The sequence below is a fragment of the Nannobrachium achirus genome (genome assembly GCF_963921795.1).
Source record: "Nannobrachium achirus genome assembly, chromosome: 21".
NCBI classification, from domain to species: domain Eukaryota; kingdom Metazoa; phylum Chordata; class Actinopteri; order Myctophiformes; family Myctophidae; genus Nannobrachium; species Nannobrachium achirus.
Genome location: NC_137828.1, coordinates 20,098,320 through 20,115,173, shown reverse-complemented (window position 1 = coordinate 20,115,173; position 16,854 = coordinate 20,098,320). Strand labels below are relative to the sequence as shown.

At 45.6% G+C, this 16,854-nt stretch overlaps 1 protein-coding gene across 1 annotated transcript in view; it reads left to right on the top strand.

Annotated features, from left to right (window-relative positions):
- LOC308306630 (dermatan-sulfate epimerase-like protein) overlaps nucleotides 1-16,854 on the top strand; it is a gene marked incomplete at both ends in the record, with an annotated part of 76,716 nt that overhangs the window by 55,380 nt on the left and 4,482 nt on the right. Inside the window, 5 exons of the mRNA XM_080751671.1 lie at nucleotides 10,637-11,130; nucleotides 12,038-12,316; nucleotides 13,130-13,545; nucleotides 15,503-15,782; nucleotides 16,152-16,417. Coding sequence (XP_080607797.1) covers nucleotides 10,637-11,130; nucleotides 12,038-12,316; nucleotides 13,130-13,545; nucleotides 15,503-15,782; nucleotides 16,152-16,417 — 1,735 coding nt within the window. The remainder of the gene's footprint in view (nucleotides 1-10,636; nucleotides 11,131-12,037; nucleotides 12,317-13,129; nucleotides 13,546-15,502; nucleotides 15,783-16,151; nucleotides 16,418-16,854) is intronic.

Sequence of the window (16,854 nt, the reverse complement as noted above, 5' to 3'; positions counted from 1 at the left end):
CCAACACTGTGGGTGTGGCTAACTTCAGCTGGGTCACCACCCACCTGACAACTAGGCATACTTAACCCTTTAAGTGCCTATCCCGAACATGTTCGGGATATTCGCGATCAAAAACAATTTTTTATTTGCTATTTTACTTACCCCGAGCTGGAGAGAGGGCGAGATCATTTAGCGACCTACAACCGGGTCGCGACGTGGTCGGTAGTTTTCAGCGACCGGGTCGCAAAATCGAGCGACCGGGTCGCTAAATCGAGCGACCGGGTCGCTAAATCACCGACCGTGGCGCTAAAGCGAGCGACCGGGTCGCTAAATCGACCGACTGGGGTGCAAAATCTTCCGACCGGGTCGCTAATTCCTCCGACCGGGACGCTAATTCCATCGACCGGGTCGCTAATTCCTCCGACCGGGACGCTAATTACATCGACCGGGACGCTAATTCCACCGACTGGGACGCTAATCCAGCGACCGGGTAGGTAAATCCACCGACCGGTGGTCGCTTCCACCGACCACCGGGCTACTAACCCTAACCCTAACCCTAACCCTAACCCTAACCCTAAACCTAACCTCAGTAACCTTACCTCAGTTAGGCTAACCTGCCACGCAACCTCCCGACCGGGTCGCTAAATCACCGACCGCGTCGCTAAATCACCGACCGCGCCGCTAAAGCGAGCGACCGGGTCGCTAAATCGACCGACTGGGGCGCAAAATCTTCCGACCGGGTCACTAGATGTACCAACCGGGTCGCTAAATCTACCGACCTAAAACTGCAGGCAGGTCGGTAGATTTAGCGACCGGGTCGGTCGATTTAGCGGCGCGGTCGGTGATTTAGCGACCCGGTCGCTCGATTTAGCGACCCGGTCGCTCGATTTAGCGACCCGGTCGCTGAAAACTACCGACCACGTCGCGACCCGGTTGTAGGTCGCTAAATGATCTCGCTCCTACTGCCGAGCTGCTTGGAGCAACGTGGGTGGTCCCGGCTCGCCCAGCGCTCACCAACGAGAGACGCTAGATGCTCCGACGATTTATTCCATTGAAAATGGTTTAAAATAAAGTTTAGACCCCCCCCAATGTTCACCGAATGTTCATTGTAGGCGGCGCGACGTATTCCAGGGTGCCTATCCCGAACATGTCCGGGATATTTAATAAAATGAATTATTTTATCGGAGGCCTCAACGAAGCCCCGGTCTAGACGTCCATCCTTGGCCGGGACTTAGACTCGGCCATCCACGGGCCGTATTCGCGCTAACGGCCAAATCGCGCCGCCCACTCCAATAATAAATCACATCTTTAGACAGGATTTTCTCCGGATTGTGTCCCCAGACCCAAAGAGAAAGTTTTTTGCGGCTGAAATAGCTTTAGATCGGGCTTCTAAATGGGTTAGCATTTTGGCTACGTGTCAGCTAGCTTCCTCCTCTCGACACCCATAGCATTGACTGGAGTGAAAACACAAGCCAGTTGGGAGAGGGTCGACGAAAGCTATAAAGAAGGTCTATGGAGAAATTTCTGGCACTCTAGCACCCCTTGTGGCCGGATGGCACTGTATGAGTTAATGAACTGGCCACATAAAAACATTTTTTTTCTTCTTTCTGTACACTTTTTGTTTTTGTTTTTCATCATGTTTTAGGGGTGAAAACATCATGGTACTGCATCTTTAACAAATAATCCTCCTCCACTAGAACATCTTAAAATCTTCTATCTTTAAAGCATTCTCCAATTCACGTTTATCCCACAGCCTCTCTAGTTGCAGCGCATACATTGATGCATCACACAAACATAATGTACTCTCTCTCTCTCTCTCTCTCTCTCTCTCTCTCTCTCTGCTTATGGCTGATCAATGATCATCATGTGATAACCACATCAACTACTTTAAGTACTGTAGAGAGCAAAATGGTCTTTCATTTAGTATACAGTACACTCATGGACAGTCTTTAATGTAATCTCTTTACCCAGGCCAGAACCACCTATAGGAATATTGCAGCTCCAGACTCAGCCAAAAATGTTACGTATTGATTGTATTTTTCTGTAAATCTCTGCAAGCATAGTAAATATCTCTGCCACCAGTGGAGGTACCGTATAGTCAGAAGCGCCTTTTAATACTTTTCATTGGTTCAATATTTGTAAATTGAGGGCATTGAGGACATTGAGGGCATTGAGGGCAGAGCCCCTTTGAATAATCCAATTTCTAATTGCTTAAAGTTGCACTCCACACATCCAAAGTGTGGTTTAATTCTCAATAACACGAATCTCTGATCAATAAAACTACATGTTAACAATGTTCCCCACCTGTAAAATGTTCCTACATGGACTTTATGGGATCTCAAACTTTGCCATATCTGTATACGGTCATTTACAATGCCAGGATCTATTGATATACCACTATGCCACGCCTGCTGCAGGAACAACCCCTCATATATGCTAATATGCCACGTCCCTGTTATCCACACACAGAATATACAAATAAACAAATTCATGAATTAATAATAATAGTTTTGCAACCGCAGGTCGCAGTTTACTATGAGAACTGCGGTAGATCCTGTCCATCAGTGACTCAGTCAGTCCGTCACCCCTCCATGTCTATAGCTGACCTGTTCTGACATCACATTGTTGACTGGCACGCTCTGACTTCAATGTGATGTCAGACTCGACCAACTCAGCAGAAGGGTATACATTATAGCAATGACATCGGATAGCAGGATGCAGACCTCTCAGATTCTACCTTCAAGACAGAAGCATTTTTCATTGTGCATCCATACATGGAGACGACTGGATCATCACCTAGATCTCCATATATGGAGCTGACATCTACATCTGACCTCACAGACTCCATATATGGATATAGCTGACCTGTTCTGTCATCTTCAAGACAGAAATATTTTTCATTGTGCATTTTTCTTCACTGTGAATGCATGCACGAAAGAAAAGAACACACACATTTTCACTGTGAACTGTTCATGAACTTACAATTCCATTTGTTATTTAAAGTTGTACTATGTAACTTTTTTTATAAAACAAATCTTAAAATTCTCCTAACTATTAAATCACAAAAGTTTTAGAAGATCCGCGCCGTGAATTTCAGCCTGTAAAGCCTTCTCTGTATGTAAACTGAGATCCTTGCCGTGGACCGGATCTCGCGCCAAAATTGCGTCATCACACTACCGGCCAATCACAGCGAGGGTTATACAACTGCCGGCCAATCACAGCGCATCTTGAAGTGGGGTCGCTATGGCAGCCATATTTGTTGTCGCCCGTTTGTACCATCCCTTCTCTAGGTAATTTCGCCTACCAGGCAGGGTGAAGGAGTCCGTATCTCTGGAATTACTGAACGCACAGGAACAAGGGACCCCTTAAAAGATAGATCTCAGCGAGGTGGAGGCAGACGCGGGGGTCTGAAGGTACGAAAAACGTCCGAAAGACGCGGACGCGACCGCGGTTTGCTATAGGGCTAATGACCACTAGTTGGGCATCTTACACAGTATGGCTTTAAGTTTTTATTTTGTTACCAAGATTTTAATTATGGGCCAAATAGTCATGTGGATTTCTGTAATGCTCTCATGCAAGGCTCTCCCATATGTCAGCATGGGCTGGTGAATAGGGACAGACCAGGGCTGCAGTACACAAGCACTTTCTTCTCATCTCTCTGTGCCTTTTTCGGGGACACGACAGCTTTCACCTCGGAGGCAGCAGTGAGTGACACAGGGAAACACATCTCCTGCTCTGTTGCTTCTTCACAGGACAGGAGGATAATAAGGGTAATAATAATAATAATAATAATAATACATTTTATTTGTATTGCACTTTTCATTCAATGAATCTCAGAGTGCTACATACATTGCAAGGAGAACACATACTAAAAGAATAAAAGATTATCAAAGTCAATAATATAACATTAGCAGGTGCATTCAATAATCAATAATCAGAATCAATAATATAATGTTATATGAAGATAATATGCAGATTTTAAAGGACAGAAACAAAATACAAAGATAACTTAAAACTATAAACTAGAAAAGGCCTTCCTGAATAAAAAGGTTTTTAGGCCAGCTTTAAAAGAGTCTAGGGTCTGTGGTGCTCTCAGCTCTATGGGGAGGCTGTTCCACAGGCGTGGTGCTGCCGAGCAGAAGGCCCGGTCCCCCATAGTGCGTAACTTGGTATCAGGGACTTCCAGGAAGAATTTGTTTGCTGATCTGAGGGTCCGTGTGGAGGTTTGTGGAGGCTTGGTAATTAGTGACCGTAGGTAGGGGGGGGCAAGTCCATTTATGCAGTTGTGAGTGATGAGTAGGATCTTGTAGTCAATCCTGGCTGAGACGGGGAGCCAGTGCAGTGTGAAGAGGATGGGTGTTATGTGGTCGTATTTACGGACTCTCATCATCACATCATCAGCTGCAGACAGAGCAGATTTAGGGTGCGTTCAGAAATGCGCACTCAACGCACTGGTGTGCCATGTTGTCGTTCGTTTATTCGGTGCACTTTGGTGCGTTGTCGTTCGGAAATCCAGTGCGCGGCGCACCGGGTGTGCTCAGTGCACGCACTGAACGACCCTACTCAGAAGATGGGGTTTGGCGGTGTGGTGGGTCAGTGCGGTGTTTTGATTGCTTTTCATGGCGGTGTCTCGCGCTTCCCAGCTGTGAACAATGGTGTAGGAAATGATAACAAAATGCACCATTTGCTGCTTTATTGGTCTTTTGGGCTTTATTGTTACACACGCATCAACGTGTAAACTAACAGCAGGTAGGCCAATGTTATGAATTAAATTACCGTACCTAGCAATAGAAACGTTACGTTAGCAACTGCTGCTTTTCAGAAAGTTTTCTGACTGAAAAAGCGCACAGCTGCCTCTTAACTGGTCGCTGCCTCTTAAATGCCACACTGAATGCACTCTACAACGTCACCGCGGGCACTGCACTCACTACACTGAGCGCACACTTGGTGCGCATTTACGAAGGCACCGTTACTGTACTGTACAGAATCGACGGTGTAAAGGGAGGAACTTGTTCCATTTGAATAATGTACACCTTGGAGAACACAGATTACTTTTCCTTATAGGCTCTTTGATGTGTGTTGCTGTGAAGAGATGCAGTACATGCCTGACCCAGATGCATTTGGGTCTCCATCCGGAATCAATGGGGGAAATTTGCTATTATCACATTTTTGTCTTAGGAATGCGACAAAAAAACAAAATAAATATTATTGAGCTCAAATCTCCATGGCGTGAGTAATCAATAGAGAAAAAGTCATTTTGGGGTGAACTACTCCTTTAATGTCTGTGGTTAACTGATTCAAGTGATTCAAGTGTTTTAGTGGTTAACTGCAGGGGCGTCAATTGGGTTTGGCAGGGGTATGCAGCTGCCATACCCTGGGTCCAGGGGGAAAAATAAAAGTTAATTTTAAATATAAATAAATGAATGTCTCTTTGTCTATCTGTGCTGGTTATTATGTTGTTAAATTACAGTAAAATAAAGTGCAAAATTTAACAAAATGGTCACTTTAACAAGGTATTATTGCGACCGTAGGTCGCATTTACTATCAAACCCTGCACAAAGTGTAAGTAGTGTCAGTCCCTCTGTCTGTCACACCTCACACGTCACACTCTTGCCCTGCTCATATCTCCGCAACCGTTGCCCCGATCCATGCCACATTTTGCACACACGTTCCTTGCCTGCCAAACTACAACCTCCAAGGACCCCCGGAGCTCCAGGGACCTGGGGACCCCCAGATGTAAAAAATGACCAAATGTAAGTCCGTCAGTCTGTCTGTCACACCTCACACGTCACACTCTTGCCCTGCTCATATCTCCGCAACCGTTGCCCCGATCCATGCCACATTTTGCACACACGTTCCTTGCCTGCCAAACTACAACCTCCAAGGACCCCCGGAGCTCCAGGGACCCCCAGGTCCCTGGGGGACCCCCAGATGTAAAAAATGACCAAATGTGCTAAACTGACCAAATGACCACCCCAACGGGGCTGCTCACGGGGAATTCCCGGGGACCACCGACTCCTGGTGCTCCAGAATGGATGCAAAAGTGGTGGCACCCCAGTGGAGGACCCCCTACACTGCAGCTCACATAAAATGCCGTAACTCCGGCTAGGAGCGACCGGGACAGCCGGGGCCGGTACCTATTCGTCCGCCTTGCCGGTGCGGAGACCCCACCCCTCATTTCTCACATGGCCCTCTTCTAGCGCCACCATGAGGCCGATTCTTGCAAAACACATTTTTGGACACTGCTCCTACAATTTTTGCCCTAAAATCACGCAAATCGGTACACAGTATGTCTACACTCATCCCATCAACATGAATCTCTCCCATATAGCGCCACCTCCAGGCCGATTTTTAAAAACACATTTTTGGACACTGCTCCTACAGATTTTGCCCTAAAATCACGAAAATCACTACACAGTATGTCTACACTCATGTCATCAACATGGATCAGGAAGATTTTGGCAAAACACATTTTTGCCCTATTTGTGGAGATAAGTGACCTACGGTCGCTTATCTCCCGATTAGGGAGTCTTACTGGTAATATATTCTCCACACTTGTATTCTCCCCATCTTGACAGAATGGTATATTCCGAGGTTCTGCAGGTCAGCTGCACAGGTGCAATGCATTATTGTTAATTGTGGCATGTTTGCTAACATGCCAAGTTTAGCTGCATTTGAACAACCGTTCCAGACTGCCATATCCAGCCCAAGAAACCGAAGAAACCTGTGTAAAAAACTGTAAAAACTCTTTTTTTTTCAGACATTGTGAAAATAGCTGATCTACATGCTCACAACGCCACGCGCTGAGCATGTAGATCTGCTATTTTCACAATAAAACCGTGTTATACAAAATGTAATGCCTCTTTTCCATGAGGACTCCCATCTTTGCCATACCCTAGCTTTTGCTGAACTGACGCCACTGGTTAACTGCAGCCAGTACTGCACACAATATGATTAGCAGGAGACGCAAAGTCATCATGATGCGGGCACCCACTGACACCTGTCAATCAACGCTGAGGAGGAGACTGTTGGTTTGACAGTCTAGCGTTTTCATAGAACCCATATACTGGTAGTTTCATTGTTTGACAGCACAGTCATCAGTGTATTTAATACTTAATAAACTCTCACCTCTCACTCTGTACTTAGTCTGCTCCTTTTCCCCTCTACACCAAACCTCTTTGCCGAACATAGCCGATCTACAAGTTCACAATGCATCGCAACGTTTTTTTGATTGATTGAAGAATTTATTATAAGTTTGCAATAGAAAAAAGTACAGTTTCATGACAGTACAAATCACTGGTACAAGGTCAACTAAAAGGAGATCCTAGAAAGCCGAGGCTTATTTCCACAGGAACCACACTTTAAGTATCTCATATAACATTGAAAGACAGACGGATAGAACATAGTACTTTATCTAGGATAATATCAGTTTCAAAAGCATAATATCGGCAGAAAAAAAAGAAAAGGGGGGGGAGCATGGGGGCTTAGTCTATTTACAAGTCACGGGTAGCAGCTGTCTGAAGGTGACTTTTCATACGAATTTTGAATGAGGCTAGGGATTTGCTCTCTTAAGGCTTGTGGAAGGGCGTTCCACATGTTGATGGTATAGCAGGAGAACGAGTTAGAGCCTTGTTTAATCTACGTTGATGATGATTAGTGGAGCTGCCTCTGGTGTTGTGAGCGTGAGACGTTGTGAGCTTGTAGATTTTCTATTTTTGGCTACAGTTCTCAGAATATGGACACTAGGGTTCAAGTGGTTAATATAATACAAGATTGGAAGATTTGGAAGCCCCCTGTAATAACTCTGATTATGAGAGGGCATCGTCCTAATTCCGCCCTGCATGCATTATTAAGTACAGTAGGCCTACTTAAGTAAATGTACTTAGTTACTTTACACCACTGCGTGTGTGCATGCGTGTGTGTGTGCGTGCGTGCGTGCGTGCGTGCGTGTGCGTGTGTGTGTGTGTGTGTTTGCATCAGAAGAAGTGGTGCAACAACTGTGCTCCACTGCTCCCTATGGGATAGCATGTGCATTGTGGTGCATGGATGTGAATTAACTCTGGTTTATAGAGGCTAGAGCTATCCCTCATCATGGCTATCCCCGAGTGGAGGTTGGTGTTCCGCATCCTCCACAATTAAAGGGAAATAATAAGAAGACGTGTGCTCTGGGTGAATATAAATTCGAACTGGCAAAGCCTTCAGAGGCCAGTTCAGAATATCTGATTGTTGTCATGGAGAACTCAGAAATACACGGCCTATGGAAGTTCACTTCGTAGGGTTGGTTGTTCTGAAGAAATTAATGAGACATGAGTGTCTTGCATTAAATATAAACTGTCAGAATAATGACTAAAAAACAAAGCTGGATAAAATAGATCAAATTGACTTTTTGGCTCCCTTCTTCTTACTTGAGTTCTTGTATCATTGTGTTAACAATTAAGTCTGTTTATTCTCTCCTTGCTCTCTCTCTCTCTCTCTCTCTCTCGCTCGCTCGCTCGCTCGCTCGCTCTCTCGCACGCACGCACGCACGCACGCACGCACGCACGCACACACACACACACACACACACACACACACACACACACACACACACACACACACACACACACACACACACACACACACACACACACACACACACACACACACACACACACAGCCCAACAGCCCAAAAGCCCAACAGCCCATTAGACTAAAATAACTTTACTTTAGCATGTCCACATGTCCACACATTTACTGAGATGATTTCAATGTATTATTAGCCTATTCATCATTTTTAAAATATCTCTCCCCCTCTATCAGTCTCCATGAAAGGAACTGGCTGCCTTTCAATGTCATACTGAGATACAAGTGGTTCCTGTTTAAATAAGCCGTGAAGCTTAGGCTCTCCTTTTAGTTGACCTTGTACCAGTGATTTGTGCTGTCATAAAACTGTACTTATTTTTCCTATGCAACCTTCAAATAAATTCTTCAAGCAATCAATCAATCCTTGTGCACTCGCTGTAGTATGACGTCTTCTGAAGCCACAGCTCCCTCTACGGTTCATACGGTGTAACAACAGGAAAACAATCACAGACAGTGGAGAGGAGGGGACACACTTCACTCCTCTTCAGACTGCCGTGCGGACATAACGCGGTGGAACACGGGGATGTAGTAGTAGTTGTGTCTTTGAGGAGACACAACGGCTGCGTTAAGACACGGATCACTCAAGGATTTTTACGCACAGAGCATCTCCAACGGTTTGGACTGAGGAGGATTATTATCGTTCAATGATTTCTTTCTGCAGATCTGCTGGATTATTTATAGGCTAATAATGAATAATGTCTCATAGGAATATACTTGAGGAGTGACTTCACAGCTGTAACAGCTGCATGGGGGGGGGCTTTAGAGCGAGCCATTCTCATAAGGACCCATAAGCACCGATCGATCAGCGATGGAAAACGATTAATTTCCCGATTAGAGTTATAAGACCGATATTAGAATTGATCAGCGGATCGCTGTCAGAGCGTCTGCAGCTAGAGGGACTTCTAACGCAGTAACCGCGGTGGAGATGATGCGTTATGTTCACCGTGGATGATGATGATGATGTCCATGCATGATGATGGGGACAACACGGAGCTTCTGGGTGGCAGTGATTGATTGGACACTGATGTCCATGGATGATGCAGGAGTCATCGGATAGGACACTGAGTGCATGGGGCTCATGATGGACTGATGTTTGTCCAAGGAGGAGATACAGTACATGTTTTGGGCAGGAGGAGATCCGTGAGAGTGTAGAGCTGCTGCTCACAGCAGGGAGGCTAAATACACATTAGCCTATACTGTGAGGATGGCAGCATGCAGCAGCACGCTAATGATTATCTGATGAATTCTTCATAAATGTCGTTATTCTCATCCCTCCGGAAGATGCACCATGATCTGTGTCTACCTTTTACTCAGGTGCACTGCAGCACACAAACAATCAATTGCTGGTAAACTGTTATGATGATACTCTTTTAAGAGGATATGGATTAGTCATCTTTTTATGATATGACAGGGGTGGGGAAAACTGTCTTTTTTTCCTTTCTTTTTTGTGACTGCTATGTGGTCTACTATTGTGGACTGGCTGATTTTGCATCATATTGAAATATCCAATATGGATTAATGGACTGTATACTGTCATCTTTATAGGAGACTTTTTTTTGTCTTGTATTCCCCTGGCTGAATTTTTGCATCATTATAAAAAAAAATATTCATATCACTTCCTTATGGACTACTACTGCCAACCAATATAGGCCTACTACACCATCGGGAATATTTTTCTCCTTTAAATTTTTCTCTTATTACATTCTATTACGGACTGTCTGTATTTTGCATCATACAGAGTTACAGACACAGACTATTATCTCCAGATGTCACATCTGATAACTGTATATCTAGGCTACAGTATATTTTTTCTCTTTTCTCTTACTATATTCTATTATGGACTGTCTAGTTTTTGCATCATACAGACTATTATTATCATCACACAGACTATTATCTCCAGATGTCACATAGGCTATGAGGTTAAAAATGCAGAAACAACTGCACGATAAAATGCTGTGATAATAACCTGTCAGGAACATGCATTTAAAAAAACACCTCATAATGTCTAATAATCATAACTGGACACTTTGGACAGTCTACCCTGTGATGCTGCTGTCAGTGTTTGCAGCAGGCGCTGCTTTCCCCGGGGTGTTCAACACCTCTTCTTTCCCCGGGGTGTTCAACGCCACTTCTTCAGATAGAGACATCTTCACAGAGGACTTAATGCTGCGACTTAAGCTCCCTCCAGACAAAACCACGGAGCCGCAGCAGAGACCCCCCCAGCCCACAAAGTCCCACCCCAACCTGTACTTTAACCAAGCGGACGTGCCGCTGCTGAGGCAGAGGTCCTCCAACACCCACAGCCACATATTTAAAGTCATCCGGACGGCTGTGCTGACCATGTTATCCAACGCGGCCGTTTACATGCCGCCCGCGAAACACCAGGAGTTCACTGGCAAGTGGAACGAGATTTATGGCAACAACCTGCCGCCCCTGGCACTCTACTGCATGCTGTGCCCAGAGGACTCTGGCGCCCTGCGCTTTCTCATGAAGTTCATGGACAGGATGGCAGCCTACCCAGACTGGAAGGTAACTAGGGCTGTTAACAACTAGTAAGACACCTCAGGGCGACAAGCGACCTCTTTGGCCATCTGGCCAGTGATGTATATCGGACCAGTTACCCATATATGGAGACCCCTGGTACCCATATGGAGATCCATGTACTGTATATGGAGATATGCTGTGAGAGCCCAAACATGCTTACTCAGTTATGTGAAAGTCCTATGATGTCTATGACATCTGACATCATACAATCCCTTTTATGCCCATACATGGAGATCACTGTCTGTAGAACCAGCCACACAAATATGGGCAGTCTTGGCCATATAAGGATTCTGTTAGTGTGGTATGTGGCCGATGTTGCCTCCATATGAAGTCCTGCTAGATATGGGCTTAATATTGTGACATCAGGGAACTCCATATATGGGCACAAAAGGGAATCTGTTCTCTGACATCACTGTGATGTCAGAGCAGCAAACCCATTCTGTTAGACTGGTTCCCGTGACATCACCATCACAGTGATGTCAGAGCGTGATGTCAGAGCGGCAAACCCATAGACTGTAAGTGTACACGTCCTCCAGACAGGCAGACGGAGACATAATGTGCCATTTCACATACTAAACTGCGACCGCAGTTAATAAATTAGTGAAAGTTAGAGGTATGTGTGTGCGATATCAAATGTGAATAATCACAGTAGAGCACTGCAGACTCTACTGTCTGCAGTGTGTGTGTGTGTGTGTGTGTGTGTGTGTGTGTGTGTCCAGCTGAATCTCGTTGATGCTCGTTAATGTAATATACATCAAGGCAATTATGTTTTCGACAAGAGCTTTTCCTTTGGTTCCTAAAAACGCCACTTATCAATTCATTGATTAATCGATCGATAAGGTTATCAACTATCAATTAATGCATGAATCGATAATTTTGCATCCCTATAAAGGTGACCATGGCTCCTAACGACGAGGTGCCCGCGGCGCATTCCCTCACCGGTTTTGCCACCGCTTACGACTTCATCCACTCTCGTCTGGACGAGAAGCGACGGGGCGTCTACCTGGAGAGGATCCGATCCGAGACGGCGGAGCTGTACGAGTTGTCCAAGCACCGGGGCTGGGGGAGGCAGTACCTGCACAACCACCAGACCACCAACGTTCTAGCCATCCTGACCGGAGCCATAGTGGCCGGGAGCCACGACCACCCAGAGTCAATGATCTGGAAACAGGTGAACCCTCGCTAAAAAACCCAGGACAAACATCCACTTGTCCTAGACAATTCGCCCTCCTGGCCCCAAAACTGTAGAATAAACTCCCTGTCGCACTTAGAACAACAGACTCACTCCCTAGCTTCCACCCGTATTGTCCCATTGACAAGAGATTTCAAAGGGGAGGGGATTTGAAATTTGAAATTCCCAATCACAAGAGTTCTGGTGGGAGGGGTTGTGTTTGACTTGTGTGCACACAAAAACATTCCCCCCTCCCCCTCCCCTCTATGACAGGCATCAAACAGGTTGTTGTCTTTGCTAACGAGGGAGAGAGGTGTGCACAACCCCCCTTTGAAGTTCAAAGGGAGCAATTAAGAGCTTTGGCTGAGCTCCCCCCTCAACTGTTTCTGTTGATTTTCAAAAGTTAGACCCACCCCCTCCTCCGTCTTGCATTGATTTCATTGGCTGGTATGCCAAGATACCATATCAAGTTAAGCGTCATATGACAACACCAGACCAAGAGAACCAGTCCGCTCAGAGAGTGGGCGGGTCTATGGGCTGGAGCCAGGCAACCACCTAAGCCCATAGCACTTACCGTAGCACTCACCTACCCCGACGACCATACATGAAAGCTAGATAGCCTTTTTCTTTTTTAGTTCATATAAAGCTTTTTTTTACTGATTAGGTGCTCGGTCTACATACGCTATTTTTCTCTAGATTGATATTTCTATGCATTTGATGTATTAATGTTGATGTATTGATGCCTTGTTTATTGTATTGATGTATTACCTCTGGATTAAGAGCGTCTGCTAAATGCCTAAATTGTAATTGTAGGTGGCGGTGAACTACATGGAGAAAACCATGTTCCTGTTGAACCACGTGGCCGACGGCTCCCTCAACGAGGGCGTGGCCTACGGGAGCTACACGGCCAAGTCTGTCACGCAGTACGTCTTCCTGGCCCGGCGGCACTTCAACATCGACAACGTGCACAACAACTGGCTACGGGAACACTTCTGGTTCTACTACGCCACGCTGCTGCCGGGCTTCCAGCGGACGGTGGGCATCGCCGACTCCAACTACAACTGGTTCTACGGCCCGGAGAGCCAGCTGGTCTTCCTGGACGCGTTCGTCATGCGCAACGGCACGGGCAACTGGCTGGCGCAGCACGTCAGGAAGCACCGGCCCAAGGACGGCCCCATGGGCCAGTCGTCTGCCCAGCGCTGGACTACGCTGCACACCGAGTACATCTGGTACGTACGACTAGGGGTGGGCGATATGGAAGAATACAATATCACCACAGGGTTCCCACGGTCATGAAATTCCTGGAAATATTTTGAAATTAGAAAAATATTTGTCCAGTACTGGAAAAGTTTTGGAATTTATCAAGGGTCCTGGAAGGTCCTGGAAAAAATAGCTATATATGCATTGTCTTTGGTTATTGATTTTGTTAATACCTCTGAAATGAACAATTAAACATTGGCCAAATTGTCAAATATTAGAGGCAGAAATTGTGAAAATAGCCGATCTACATGCTCACAACGCCTCGCAGCGCGAGGCGTTGTGAGCATGTAGATCAGCTGTTTTCACAATGGAACCGTGTTATACAAAATTCCTCTAACTCTTAGTGCTTGTCAGGGTGGGGGGTCCCCAATTAAAATATGATTATTTTGGGGGTCAAGGCCTGAAAAGGTCACTGGCATACACTACCTGTCTTTGGGCATTGCACATAGGAGTAAGCGACCTGTTATTGAGCTGAATTATTGTTATATAGTCCTGGAAATCGGGTTAAATATTCTGGAAAAGTTTTGGAAATTAATTGGAAAAAATGTGTGGGAACCCTGTCACCATATATATATATATATATATATATATATATATATATATATATATATATATATATATATATTTATTTTTTAATCTGTATCACGATACACAATATTATCACGCTTCTTTTTCATGTTATAATAATATAGGCCCATAGGAGTAAACCAAAATTGCGTACATACAGAGAAATTAAGTATGATTATTATACAGAAAAATATGTTTTATTTAACCTGCCAAAGAAAAAAAGGTCACTCTGTGCTCAGATTAGAGGAGGTATTCTGCCACTCCATATTGAAACGGGTCGTTATGTTGGGTTGGATGAAGAAGAACGTATCTGTCAAATGTGTGATCTTAATGAAATGGAAAATGAGTATAATTTTGTTCTGTATTGTCCCTTCTATTCGGGACCCAGAGAAGAGTTGTTTAATAATATTGACGATATTTATATGTGGGATATCAGTGACTCACAACGTATTAACTGTCTATTTGAAAAACATGTATTTAAACTGGCAAACTACTTTGAGAAAGCCTGGGACTTGAGAAAAAAAGCATTGTACAACCAGTAGGGGTTAAGTACCATATGCTCTGTTTTGCTTTATTTTATTATTATTTTGTTTTCCCCCCGCTGGTATCTATGTTGTAGCCTATACTGGTAACGGATGTATAGAAAAAAGAAAAAGGAATGTATCTAAGAATATTGTAACCTTTCTGAAAAGGTGTCATATAATCCCATTAGGGATGGGCCACGAGGTGGCATGACACTCAAATAAAATTATTCATTCATTCATTCATTGGCCCCACGCCTGGGGGAGTTGTTTGTCACAGTACATTTGCACATACATGAAATTTATTCTCTGCATTTTACACATCCTATAACAACTAGGAGCAGTGAGCAGCCTTGTGTGGCGCTCAGGGAGCAACTAGGAGTTAAGAGTCTTGTTCAGGGACCCATCGACACATAGCTCCCTGGCCGGGAATCGTACCTATGACAACCAGGAGCTCTGGCTCCCAAGGCAGGCTCCCTAACCACTCAGCTACGGCTGTCCCATGTTGGTTTTTATGGTTATTTTTTTTAAGTTACTTAACAGTACGACCACCTACAAGGTAACAAAAACTAAAAAGAAAAAGGAGTAACAGACCATTTAGACCAGTGCTCCTCAAAGTGGAGCCCAGGGACTCTCTGGGTTCTTTTTGGGAGGTCTAAAATTGACCCATGCAAGTATGTAACTCTGACAGTGTATAAAGGAAATTTGTACACAGTCAGAGTCAACAGGCTTTATTTTATTAGGCTCCCTCATTGTATCACAATATAGTATGATATCTCTGAAAAGGAATATCGTATCATCTCAACAATATTTATCACCATATCACCCACCCCTATAGGTACGACGCTGGCCTGGCACCTCAGCCTCCCCGGGGCTTCGGCGAGGCCCGCATGCACGTCTTCCCCAACTGGGGCGTGGTGACCTACGGGGCGGGGCTGCCCGGCGCCGGCCAGGGCAACACCTTCGTGTCCTTCAAGTCAGGGAAGCTGGGCGGCCGTGCCGTCTACGACATGGTCCACCGCAAGCCAGGCTACTCCTGGATAGACGGCTGGAACAGCTTCAACCCGGGACACGAGCACCCCGACCAGAACTCCTTCACCTTCGCCCCCAACGGACAGGTGAGGCAGTCTTAAGGCTTTATCATAGTACAAGGTGAAGGGTGATCACCTCAACTTTTAGGTGATAAGCTATCACCTGACAAATTAAACATTGGCCAAATTGTCAAACAGAAATTGTGAAAATAGCCTACATGCTCACAACGCCTTGCAACGCGAGGCATTGTGAGCATATAGATCTGCTATTTTCACATTAGAACATGTTATAACAAATGTAATTCCTCAACTCTTATACTGTAGTACTAGTCAGGACGGGGGGGGGGGGGGGGGGTCCCCAGTTAAAATATGATTATTTGGGGGGTTGCGGCCTGAAAAGGTTGCGAACCACTGTTCTAGGTTATAGTAGACTGACTTGGTGATTTTGTCCACCAGGTGTTTGTGTCTGAAGCGCTCTACGGACCCAAGCTCAGCTACCTGAACAACGTGCTGGTGTTCGGGCCCTCCCCCAGCAGCCAGTGCAACGCCCCGTGGGAGGGGCAGCTGGGGGAGTGCGCCAAGTGGCTGCGCTGGACCGACCCCGGGGTGGGCGACGCCCAGGGGGAGCTGGTCGCCGCCTCCGCCCACGAGGACACCATGTTTGTGAGTGGCGAGGCGGCGGGCGCCTACTCTCCCTCCATGGGACTGAAGAGTGTGTACAGGTACTGATCTTTTTTTATTTTTATTTATATATGATATTTTTATTCAGCATTCAAGATAATTGCGACCATAGGTCGCAGTTTCCTGTCAGAACCGGCACAGTTTGTCCATATCCGTCCGGACGGGTAACACCTGACACTGTGGTTCCCCTGACACATCACTGTTACATCACAGGTGACATCACAGTGATGTCAGATACTCAGAGCAGGGATCTCCATATATGGGCATAAACAGGTGACATCACAGTGGTGTGGCTGGTTCAGACAGGGATCTCCATGTAGGGGCATAAAAGGGATTGTACGTGTATGTTGTGATGTCATGGGAACCACTCTATGCCCATATATGGAGATCCCTGATGTCATCAATATTAAGCCCATATCTAACAGGACTTCAGCAGGGGAGGGTCCCTGCTTCATCTCTCTCAGCTAAGGGGTCCTTG